The sequence below is a fragment of the Simochromis diagramma genome, unplaced genomic scaffold (assembly GCF_900408965.1).
Source record: "Simochromis diagramma unplaced genomic scaffold, fSimDia1.1 OVJJ01000131.1, whole genome shotgun sequence".
Classification (NCBI taxonomy): domain Eukaryota; kingdom Metazoa; phylum Chordata; class Actinopteri; order Cichliformes; family Cichlidae; genus Simochromis; species Simochromis diagramma.
Window position 1 is genome coordinate 4,671,511 of NW_024387200.1, and position 12,407 is coordinate 4,683,917.

Below are 12,407 nucleotides of genomic sequence, written 5' to 3' on the forward strand. Positions count from 1 at the left end.
GAGAAATCTAAGACGGCTGCAGCAAAAGATAGAAAGAAACCAAAAGATAAAATGTTAGAGTGATTGATGACCTTATGGAAATGTTTAAATGAGCAAAAATTGCACTTTAAAGCCTGCGAAGAAACAGAATGTAAAGATGAAAAAGAGCAAGGAAGTCAGGGAAATTTGTCTCTTCCCCTCATGTAAGTATTGCCCCATTAAACTCCTATTATTGCTCCTCAGATGTTTGTCAGAAAATTAATGCTGTGATGAAAGAACATAAATAAACGATTAGCCATCAAAAGACTCGGGCCTGTAGCAGACCACCAGCTAAATACTACCACTTCAGTGAAGGAAAAAGCGATAGGAAATCAATCACTAGAATAAGTAATACAGCAGAGGACTGCAGAGGCGAAGCAGAAATCTGACAAACTGAGAGGAGACTGCGAAAGAATGATGGATTTACAGACTGGATGTCGGAAGGAAAGTAAAAGAGAAAAACAAAAATTATTGTACTGCTTCTTGCCTGCCTTATGAAAAAAGTTATTTCTAGAAAAACGTTATTGCTCCCTAAGGTAAATGTTGTTTTAGTAGTGGCACGGTGCTGCAAAAGTGCTGCAAAGAAAAACTACATACAGCTTTCTGATTGAAAGCAGAAACATAGAAGGAATGCAAACATAAAAAACACAGTTAAGGTGTTAATTTCAACACTTTTTCATTTCAGTTTGCCTTCTAAAGTAGTAGCATGAAGGAGCTTTTAACACAGTATGAAATTTGAAATTAGTAAACATTATAACATAGTCAATAAAATGTCTATCAAATCCAGCCTGTTAATTACTTAAACAATGCTTCATTCAAAAACATGCAGTAAAATAAACTGATAAGCAATCCAGATTATTGACTTGCAATGTTATTTACCGTTTGCAAATGCTCCCAGAGAACTCACAGAGACGGTATTGCAAACGGTAAAGCAAAGGCTCTGATGGCACATGATTTATAATGTAATGTGTCTCTTTGTGTTTCTCTACCTTTTCTTTTCATGAGATCATAGCAAACCAATCTTTGTGCTTTACGAGGGAACCAAGGAATTCTAGCATTGGTTAAAACTTTTTTCTGTTACACTTTCACAACAGTTAGACAGCCAGCTTTTTAACAGGCAAGACAGGCAACAGACGAAGGCCATTAGAGCACTCCCAAGGGTTGAAAAACTTTACTTCGGAGCAATGGCTCAAAATGTGGCAACCACAGCAACCGCAACCCCCTCCCGCTTAAACGACCAATGGATGATCTGCGATGACATCTCAGTGAGAAACCTCTCTGGAGGAGTTCCCTCGATATCAGCCCACTGGAGTTTATGTTATCTTTAGCAGCGATCAGACATCCTGCTATTTATGTTACTAATATAGGGATTATGTCAAAGCAAGCAACTAATTCAAGTCATGTTTTCATTTAATTATTAAGCAGTGATCAGCTAGCATTAGCTACACTTCTTAGGCACATTTGTGGAGTAAATTTTTACAAAGACGTGCACACACACAGGACAAACTCTGCACGCCACACATCTGAACCATTGCAGTTAAAAGAACCTAGAATGCCAGTGTACTTCAGGACATACCCAATTTTTCATATCGTGATTGTATTCTACGAGCTGCAGTCAGCGTAACGGAGAAATGAAAGGCTACCTGTTCGGCTGCTCGTATTTATCATACTTTAGCACTTAATTTCCTTCAAAGCCCCAAACACGCATACAGCACATACCAATAAAATACATTCAATCAAAATTCAATGAGAGAAATGAGAGCTAATGTTAATCCATTGTTAGATTGCTCTGAGTCATTGTGTCATGGGGATAATGATCAGCCAGCTTCTCTTATGTGCACATTTTCACACTCAGAGTGTGCAGCTAATCAGCCAAGTGAAGCTAATGCAGGGGGAAATGTGTTGCTGATTAGTTCAACCTTAAACCCCAAGACATGACTTCCAGACCTACACTAGTTGTCGCACACATACACACAAACAGACATGCACGCAGGAATGCACACACAAAATTAGTCCAGCTATTCATGCTAATCTGAGGGAAAATGACTTGCTCATTAGCAAGACCCTTAAACCTCTCGACAGGCCTTTGAAACCCATGCCGTCTCATGGTCACAGAGCATACACAGAAATGCAGGCTCACCAAGCACACACTGGCCTCTGCAGAGGAAGTTGGACTATTCAAAACTACTTAGGCTCATTAACTGACTTTCAATAAGTGTTGGAGTGGATTCTATTAATAGCAAAAATGTAAACAGAGCAGAATTTACCAATGACGATACAAAGTCCAGAGCTGAATTTACAGAGCAGATGCTTAAAACTTGTGCCAAATAAAATCAATTACATAAGTCCTCAAGATTTGGTGAATGGGTGATGATCTGTATTCTATCAGTACAAAAAATCAGTAGAAAAAAAAACAAAAACACGTAATGTGTTTTCATTAAACAAATCCTAAATTTTTATTCCTTCTCCAGTTCAATTTAGCAGTATTACTTTCAGCGTTTACCTTCTAAATGTATACACACACACACAGACACATCTCAGAAGCCAGATTTAAGAGGTCTGGTTCTGATCTTTCCTTTTTTTTTCAACTTTCTGAGGGGACAATCAGTAAGTTGTGCAAAGGATTTTAACTTCTCACTCTCTTTTCATTTCCCACACAGCTATTTCCATCAGTGTTTCCTTTGAAATGGTCTGCTGTTTTGTATGAGTCATCACACTGACTGGTTACGCTAGAAAAGAACTACTTTTGATGAAGTGTTTCCCAGCCACATCGGAAACTAAATGTATTTTAGCTGATTCAAACAGCCACACTGAGGCCAAGAGTGACTTGACGTGCCGTCACATACTAGCAGTATCATTTACGTATAGGGAAAACAGGTGGAACACCTGCATTAGTTGTTTTGCTGTTGATAAAACAGAAATAGATGCATAAAGAAGAAAAGCAATCTTTCTTTCTTAATTTAACTAATGTAATATTGAATACTGGTGTGAGGAAAGGATGCGTCAGAAACTCTTTAACCATCCAATAAGCCCTTCTGAGCTTTTAAAGTTTATTCTTTAAACACACATATGGTGGAGAATTTTGAAATTATTTTGCTGCAGTGTCAAGTATAGTATCTACATACATATTACATGTACATATTACATAACTTTGTGTTACGACCCGGCTCAAAAGCCAAAAACATAACTAAGGAGACGAACACAAACAAGGTCACCCTGAGTGGAGTCAGTTTTTAAAAAACAAAAGGTTTATTACAAACTATAAACAGAAAACCGACAGGGCTGTGTTCAACATGCCACTGGGCAACCAATTAACTCAATAGGCAAACACAGCTGAGTAAAAAAAATGACAACTCTCAACAGGTTAAGCTCAACCATACACCGGGGTAACCTGCAAAGTTCACCACTATGAACAGAGCTGAGCAAGCACGGTTCACAGAGGGAAGCGGAAAGGGCAAGCTGCACAGTCTCCAAAGCAGCCGCCCTGAGTGAAGGATTTCCAGTCTTTTGTAGTGGCAGGTGAGCACGTTCACAGGATTCCCAGGCAGCCAATCGCCTATGTGGGTTGAGACAGTGCCATCTGCATGGACAGGGGCTGGCACAAGTCTCCCGCTAGCCAGTCGTCGGAGAGTCCTGGCACTCTTGGACTTGCTTGGAGGGAAAAGGGCGGTCTCACTCCCTCCGAGGCCCAGGGCCGTAACACTTTGTTTCAACCATTTTTTAATTATAGGACCTTAATGAATGTAAGCCTCAACTTTATTTATACAGCACTAATTCACAACAACAGCCACCTCCAGTTGATGTTTTATTGTCGGACAGAGATAATGCAATATTACAGAAAAAAAAAACAACAATGTAAAACCCAACGATCAGAATATCCTCTATGAGCAAACACTTGGCTACAATGGAAAGGACGAACTCCCTTTTAACCTCCAGTAGAACCAGGGTCAGGGAGGGACAGCCATGTGCCACAATTAGTTGGGGGATTAGAGTAAAGAGGAGAAAACACAACACACACTATGGAAGAGAGTAAATGAAAGTTAACATGCAGTGGTGGTATATTACATGAGGATTTTAAAAAAGGAAGTAAAAGTAAGAACAAGTTCAGTGCATCATGGTGTTCCCCGCCAGCCTTATCCAACAGAGGCATAACAAAAGGATGTTCCACAGTCACACAATTGCTCTCTAACTATACACTTTATCAAAAAAAAAACATTCTCAAGCATAATCTTAAAAGCAGAGTGTGTGTCTGTCTCCCAAAGTTGAACTGAAAGCACTGATCCTGATTGAATTCAAGCAGGTTTGAAGCAAGGGTTTTGTGAAATACAATCAGCAAAACTCTGGCATTACATGAATTTACTTATCATTCACATTAAAATAGACAAGCTACAAAAAAGATAAATATACTAGCAACGAGATTGCACTATACTCTTTCTAACATTAATGCATGAAACTACAAACTAAGAGTCTGTAAATTTAATTATAAATGTACATTGATTCAAATAACTGAAATAACATGCTCTAAGAATTTCCTTCTAAGCTATGACACTAATTAGTCTTAGTAATTTCATCGTTCTCTCTGCAGCCTACCAAAGTATGACATCTCTGACACATACACAAATATTAATGTGAAGAGAGATGATGCTTGTCATGGTCCGGGTGTGTGCTAGTGTGTCTCCCTCCGAGCCGGCATCTCCACCCCTGGGAGGGGCCTCTGTGTTCTGCTGATTGCTCGCACCTGTGGGTGATGAAGCCGGCGACTCATAAGGCCAGCGCACTCAACCTCTCTTCGCCAGATTCTCAGCTAACCCTAGTTAGTGCAGGCCACCACTGTGATTTCGCACACTTCTTGAAAACTACCTTGTCTCATCATGTGTTTTCTTTCATAGCCACGCACCAAGTTGCCAGACACAAATCTCCGCCGAAGAGCTCCAATCCGGACGCTGGACCTCCTGACAGTCCCACGGGCTGTTCACCCGACTCACCTGCCTGCCTCCCTGCCTCAACGCCAGGAATTTCGGACCACTCACCCCTTCATGCCACTACAGACCACCCACAGCAAGTACGCAGTACTAAGGAAAATTCAGAACGACTAGCTTGCCCGTATTTCTCCCGAACCATACCTGAACGTCTGTACTCTATTTACAGTGACTCTGACCCTTGCCCCGGACCCAGTTTGACTCTCCCTCCAGCCCAATCCCCGGAACTGCTGTTTCCACTGACCAACGACCAGATTGCTTACTTAGCCCAGGCTGCTTAAAACCCCTTTGGTTTAATTGTGGCATTTAGCACTTGTTAAACTCACATTCCAGTTTCCTGATTGTGAACACTTACTGAGAAAATAAACATTGTCACTGAAACTACTTACGTGCTGTTCGACGCCCAGCATTTGAGTCCTTTCCCTTTTGAGGCGGCCTCGGCCGTGACAGTGTTTTGAGTTACACTGAGGAAGAAATTGTATTTAAGGTATTTTCTAGTGCTGATCTTGGCAGCGATACTCTATTTGTAATAAGACATTCTGTTGGATCTGTGTACATTAGAGAGAAACTCTAATGACTCCTTTTTGGATATAAAAATGTTTTGTGATGTTTTTTCACATTATTCTTCATATATTGTGTTCTCAAACCCTTTGACCACTTGTATCTCTGAGAAATCAGTCTGTTCTTCTGGTCCTATTAAACAGTTCTCCCAAATTTGAAGTTCAAGAGAACCGGACAGGTAGACAGATACTGTAACCAAGAAGCCTAACGTAAAAACAATGTGCGTCTTATTGTGTGTGGCCATGTGCGTGTAAGTGATAGGTGTAAATATCTATACCCTTTGCATCCTTCTTGGTGAGATTTGCTGATACAGAATGAAGTGACACAAAAGGTGAATACACTCACAAGGTAAGATCCTATCTCCCTGTCTGTCACTTTCTTCGCTGAAGAGAGATGATGCTCTCGAACTCCAACAAATGAAAGATTTTTGTGAAAGGCATAAAGATGAAAACAGGAAAACAAAACAAACCTACACACTTCAGTAACATTCTAGGCTTTGGATAATTAACAAAATATTAATGAATGGTGATAAAATCGGGTTCAAAAAGGAAAAGAAAAATAAGCTTAAAGGGCATCAAGTATTCAAATATTCTTAAGCTTTTCGCTTTTGTTTCATGCTGGAAACATGACAAGACGAATAACACTTGAACCTGCCAGCTGGCAGAAGTCTGTCTATTTTTTGTGTGGTGTTGAATATTGTTGGCCCAATATATTGTAAGAAATATTCACAACTAATAGAAGGTGAAAATAAAATGTAGATATTAGTGACACGTCTTTGCTGACAACTCAAGGAACAAAACAGTGAATTAATAAAACCTTCACCCGGTATGTCTGAAGTTTCAGCAGCTTCACAAACTGGCATTTGATTAATGTTCAGCCCTACAATCTTTTCTGCTAGTGCAAAAAATATATATATATTAAATCCTATGCGTTGTTATATTGACAGATTCTGTACTTTCCGGATGACAGGCAAGTGAACGACACCAGCAGCCCTGCAGTGATTCAGTAAATCTGTAGCATGCAAGACACCTCCAAAAAAAACAAAGTTAAACTCATGAATGCTGAGAAAAAGGAGGCAGTCAGTGGAGAGTGTCTCGTGTCCACTCCATCGAATACACCCCTTTTTTTGTTTTTCAGTGTCTGTGTGACCTTCTCTGTGCTCTCTCTCTCTGTCTGTGTGCTCTACCCTCTCACTTTCACCACGACAAAAAGGCTATATGAGCATGTGCATATGTGTATGACAGAGAGGCAAAGTGAAAAAGGCTCAAACTGAAGTGGCATGATTTTCTAACAATGTGGCGTTTAGAAGTAGCACTCACATCTCACGCTTTCTTTCCCTTCCACATATCCCCTTTTGCTTTCATGAGCAAATGTTACAAGTTCACATTTCCTATCTCTGAAATGCCCCTTGTCTGATTTACAATCTTCTCTGTTGCTTATTTTTCACAGAATAAGCAGCCTCTGTGTGCGGGTGTGTTTGAACGTGCTGTATATGCGTGACAGTGGCTCTGTGTGCACAGCAAAGAGTGATGCGAGTGCGTGCCTGAATGATTCAGTCGGTGAATGAAACCAACAATGAGACACAAAGAACCCAGGGAGTGAAAGCGGCATATAGAAAGGCCAAGGTGAGAAGTCCCGTGACTGTTTTTTTATATGCAAGTGAGGTCTTTACACTGACTGCACACCAAACCATGCAGACTCTGAGTCACTATGGGGACCTCAGTGTTGGTGTCTTCTGTGACAGACTGGTCCATTCTGTTTCAATGGTTTAAGGTGTAGTTTAGCTTGTGGTTAGGTTTGGGTTAGAATTAAGGCAGTAGGGAATGCTGGGGAATTAGAGTTCCCATAGGGATAGTAAAACAAATGTGTTTGTGCATGTAGGTGTGTGTATGTGTCAGTGATTTTATGTCAGTAATTATTGATGCTCCGTATTCCATGAGTAATGGTGCGTAGTGCTGACACTCTGCTACAGGTTAACGGTGTAGCGCGAAACACGCTCAAGCACATGGGGTGAAACACACTGGGCAAAACACACACACACGTACACACACACATATATATACTGAACAGTGCGCCCCCCCCTCCCATCTTTGACAAATAAAGTACAATCTGCCACATAGCTATTCCAGCGACTAGTGCTGGAAAGGAGCAGTTCACTGTCATTAACGTCTGTGAAACTGTGGAGCGAGACTGATGAGATTTCCTGATTTACACTTTTTAAATGGCCCCAGTCTGGCAATTAGAAACAAGCATATTCCTTCAATACGCATCAAGAGTATAACCCAGGGCCTATGCATATACTGATATTGAAGAGTTTCAAAAAGACCAACTAAAATATTTATATTTATTAAATTCTTTTTATTTTTATTGGTGTGGGGCTGTTACAAACTCGGTGTAATAATAATTGTGCATTTGTATGATACATTACATCTACAGTAAACTTATTTTAGTACAAATATCAGTCAGTAAGGATTAGGCGACAAAACCAAATTATAAGGATTTTTTTAAAGGAGTTTTTGATTTGACGTCCCAAACTCATGAACGGTGCATAGGAAGAGTAATTTCTGTTATTTCATAGGAAAGTGGTACTGGAAGTGGAATTTTTTTCTCAGCTCATCTGTCATAGCTGTTTCAGTTTTACGACAAACGGTTATGACAAACCATAAACTAATTCAGTGAAACTGCATCAGTCGCTTTTGCAGCTAAATTTTTTTTAAAAACTTCAAACTAAGTACCAAAAAAGAAAATATCAGCCATATCTCACTGCATGAGAGGGTGTACAGCTTCTAAACCACCCACCCATGACCTCCTGCTAAGATTACAGACCTGAGACATTACCCCCAGTGACTTTTCAGCCTCTGAATCTTCCAGAACAAACTGTTTGCCTCTGAACTGGCACTTTTCAGATCCTTGGTGTTTGAACAAACCTACAATGTCATCCTAGAGATGACCTGGATGATGAAATACCACAATGATGTAATTACAGTGAAACTGAGTGACATGAAAATAGAAATGCCAGTCATAAGGGTGACACAAACGGTGATATATTGGAAGATCGGGGTACAATAAATATCCCTAATTAGGAGGTGATGTGACATGTAATACTTAGAACAAAACAGAAAACGATCTCACATCTGAACAAAATGTCTTTCAAAGTTGTTAATTCTGGGACTGAAGTGAGGAGGTGGAAAATTGTGAAGTATTACAGATCGCAGCTACTGTATGACAGACAGCGGCATACACATAAATGCAGATGACTCAGGGCCTATGTGACTAATGGAGGGCACAGACATACACCTACTGTAAATGCGAGCATAGGCTGACACAGCCAATGTAGCAACAAATGAACAGGGAACACTTGCACCAAGGAACCACTTTGACTGTGTACTGAAACGGCAGAATGCACTGGCAGAAAGAGATAGAGTGAAGGCAAGGTTAATCTTTTGCTTTTTAAACAGCCTTAGGTGTGTTATTACACGATTAGAGCCAGATTTCCCCATGTGCCCAATGAAAACTGTTTAACCACAGCCGAGCTGCAGCGGACCTTAACCTGTACAGAGAGAGTGAGAGAGAAAGGGAGAGAGGGGGGAGCAATACTGACGACCATCCAAACCAGAAAAGCTGGTACTAAAAAGCAGTCAAAGAGCAATGTGTACAGACAAAAGTCACAGACCGTCCATGTCCCTACACTATTTTGCGTTTCATTCCACTAATAGAAGAAGTGAGAATGTTACAGGAGAAGAGGGGAGGAATGTTTTAGATAATTTCAGTGTTTGGTTACTCAGCCGTTTTGCGGGACACAGCTGTTTTCCGGCGCGTCGACCCTTCTCGCCATCTCCAGTCCGTGCGCCTTGCGCCGCGAGCACAACGACCACCGTGCTCGGGAGCGCACAACGCAGTCACTGTTAACTGCTAAGTGAGCCGTGAGTGATCGGAGCTGATTAAAACACACAGATACGACCGCGCGCACAAACACAGAAGACACTCACAGGAAACGTGATACTAATGCCGATGATTTGTCATTTGTCTTTAAAACGGAGGCGTAAAATCGCGCCCACGCTTTAAATGCAAAATATTCTAAAGCCTCGTTCCGATTGTGCTTCTTGCTTTTTTCCCTCCTCTGAGTCAGGTGGTGTTACCTGAGCAAAATTAATAATATCTCAGCTCTATTTTACAAGTGCTCTTGAGCACGAGTGAAAATCCGTTGCGCACTTCGGGCGCTGTGGATAAGAACCCCCCGATGTGGATTCAGTTGATCTTATAAGACCAGTTAAACTGGAGTGTCGTGGTTTTTATGAGTCAGGTCAGATTTATAAAAAGGGGCTCTTAAGTTCTGCAAATAAGTCAGTTATTCACTTAACTGGATAATGGAGATATTAACCGCTCTCTTCTTTCTTAATGTGTCCAATTCCCGACAAAGACAGAATCTTATTATAGCTTCTTTTAACTTCAATTAACATTGGCGAGTAAGGCAATTACTAGTCGTTTTCTCTGTTCGTCGACACTCGAGCACATTTTAAAAGAAGCAAAAGGGTTGATTTTCTTTCCGTTTGAGGGACTTCGTGTCATTAAAAATCCTTTAGATCTTTTTTCTTTTTTTAAACAAGGGACAACCTCTAGAGCTTGTTTCAAGTGTGCAGCAGAAAATGTTTGCAAACAGTCAGTGCTGATCCCGCCCGCCCCCCAGTATAGAAAAGCAAGTATAGTTTTGTCCAGGAAACACTCAGGTCTTTCCTCTCAGAGAACTCAAACTGGCACATGAGCAAGTCAGCAACTAGCCAGGGTTCGCGTGTCTCAGGTGGCACTAGTTAGAATGCATCTGTCATTTGAGCTTGGACTCAATTACTTATTATTCTACACACATGCGCGGATACATGAGGCGTCAAGGTGAATACTGGCTATTTGGTTGTTATTTAGGAGACGAGAAATTGCCTTTTCTGGGAATTTCTAGGCAAGTATCGTGATGTTGGTATACCAACCCCTGTCGTTGGTTACCATCTCAGTAAAAAAGCAAAAATGGTGTGAATTACTTTAACTTGGTCAGTGTGACACTTCTAAGACACTTAAGTTATTATTAACATTGTTTCCTTGCAGGATAGCAAGCTGGGTAACTAAGTTTTGTGTTTGGTTTCACTTCACCTCACTGTTATAGTTCAATTTCTAACCGTCTTCAGGGTATCTACTCGCCCTAGGAAACATTTTAACAAAAAGAGTTCATATAAATACAATTATAATGTATGCCTTTGTTGTAAATACTACAAAAGTTATCAGTTTTGCCTATAATGTCGCATTTCTAAGATGACACCACAAATGAAATATCTAGATAAATAATAGCGAGCGGGAAATTCCGTTTTGTGGTCTAGAACAATGAAATAACAGTAAGTAAAGCTGGCAACAAGTTTTTGTTCGCACTTCCATTTCTTACCTTTCCACAGCAGAAGAAGAAGCAGCGTCTTCCAGAGGCGACACCCCAACGGCGCGCCTCCCTTTCTCCCGATCGTCTCCATCCCTCCAGTCGATAAAAAACCCCACGACTGTTCGCAATAAGGATTCAAAGGGCAATGTTTTAATTTCTATATTTCTTTCTCCTTTTGTTCCCACAGAAAGATTACTATCGCATTGGTGCCATCAATCTCATTTTCACCAAACTGCGCTCCCGCTGTGCTTGACCTAAGACACCGAGCAGATGAGATTTGGAGTAAACTATAAATCCTTCTTCAGTCAGTAATAAAGAGGAACCCCCCAATGGGCAATTCCGGTGCAAGCTGGCTTCTTTTTTAATCCGCCTCCCCAAAAAACTCTCTCTCCTTCAAGCCAGAACCGATGAATGAATGAAATTCCCCGTAGTGAGCTTTTTTCCACCGGTGCGCTTCTGCCTTATTTATCCATACGGGACGGTTAAAGCGCTGTTCTCTTTGCCTTTGTCGCAGTTTTCTTTCTTGCAAAGTTTTTAAAAAATTACCAGAGGGTCACACGAAGTCCCGAAAAAAAGTGCACTTCACAGTGGACTTTGAAACAGTAAAAAGCAAAGACAACTCTGTCATTTAGGGTTCGCTTAATAAATTAAAATCCAAATTTTGCTCGCTCGGCAGCAGCTCCGTCCACTCTCCTTTCTTTTCCCTCTCTACCTTTCCTCCGACTATCGTCCTCTTGCTGTAAGTGTTGTCTTGTGTGTGCGTGTCTGGGTTCAACTTGAGAGTCTGTGTACACTCGTCCGTGGGATGGAGTGAGGAGAGGACAGAAGAGGAGGTCTGAAGCTTCCACCAGCCGGCAGAGGTAGGAGGAGGAAGAGGAGGAGAAGGGGGGCTAACAGCGACTGGGGCAGAGGAGGGTGAGGGATAAGGGCGGGATTTGGAGATTTGAATGACAGTAAAGTAACCAATCGAGTGTATAGAACTTTATTTAGATTTTTTCTTTTTTCTTTTTTTTTTGCCGAATTGTTTCATAAGATGCATTAATATGTTTTTCCTTACTTTCTTAATACTGGGTCATTGTGGTAAAGAAACAAATACCCACACTGCAACAACAGGAACTCTTTAAGAGGATAGATTTTGCTGCTCTTACAATAATAATGAAAACACGGGAAAACTAGCTGCAGGTGATCTACATTAACACATCAGTGCGGAGGAAACAGGTTAAGGATATATCCAAGAGTAATGGAGCTTTTGATGTTAACGAGATTAAGAAAAAAAAGTTTACAATATGAATATGTCCTAAAAGAAGAGGCCTATTTCTCCGCGTTGTTTGTGTGTATTGGTCTCAGCGAAGTGCGTGCACAAAGTCTCTCCCTGCATTATTCATACAAAGACACACGCTACACCTGTTCTCTCCGTAATCGATAGAAGACAA

At 40.9% G+C, this 12,407-nt stretch overlaps 1 protein-coding gene across 1 annotated transcript in view; it reads right to left on the reverse strand.

Annotated features, from left to right (window-relative positions):
* The window catches only part of si:dkey-215k6.1 (transmembrane protein 132C), a 274,521-nt gene extending 262,485 nt beyond the window's left edge, over positions 1-12,036 (reverse strand). Inside the window, exon 1 of the mRNA XM_040051030.1 lies at positions 10,984-12,036. Coding sequence (XP_039906964.1) covers positions 10,984-11,065 — 82 coding nt within the window. The 5' untranslated portion in view covers positions 11,066-12,036. The remainder of the gene's footprint in view (positions 1-10,983) is intronic.
* Positions 12,037-12,407: the final 371 nt, after the last annotated feature.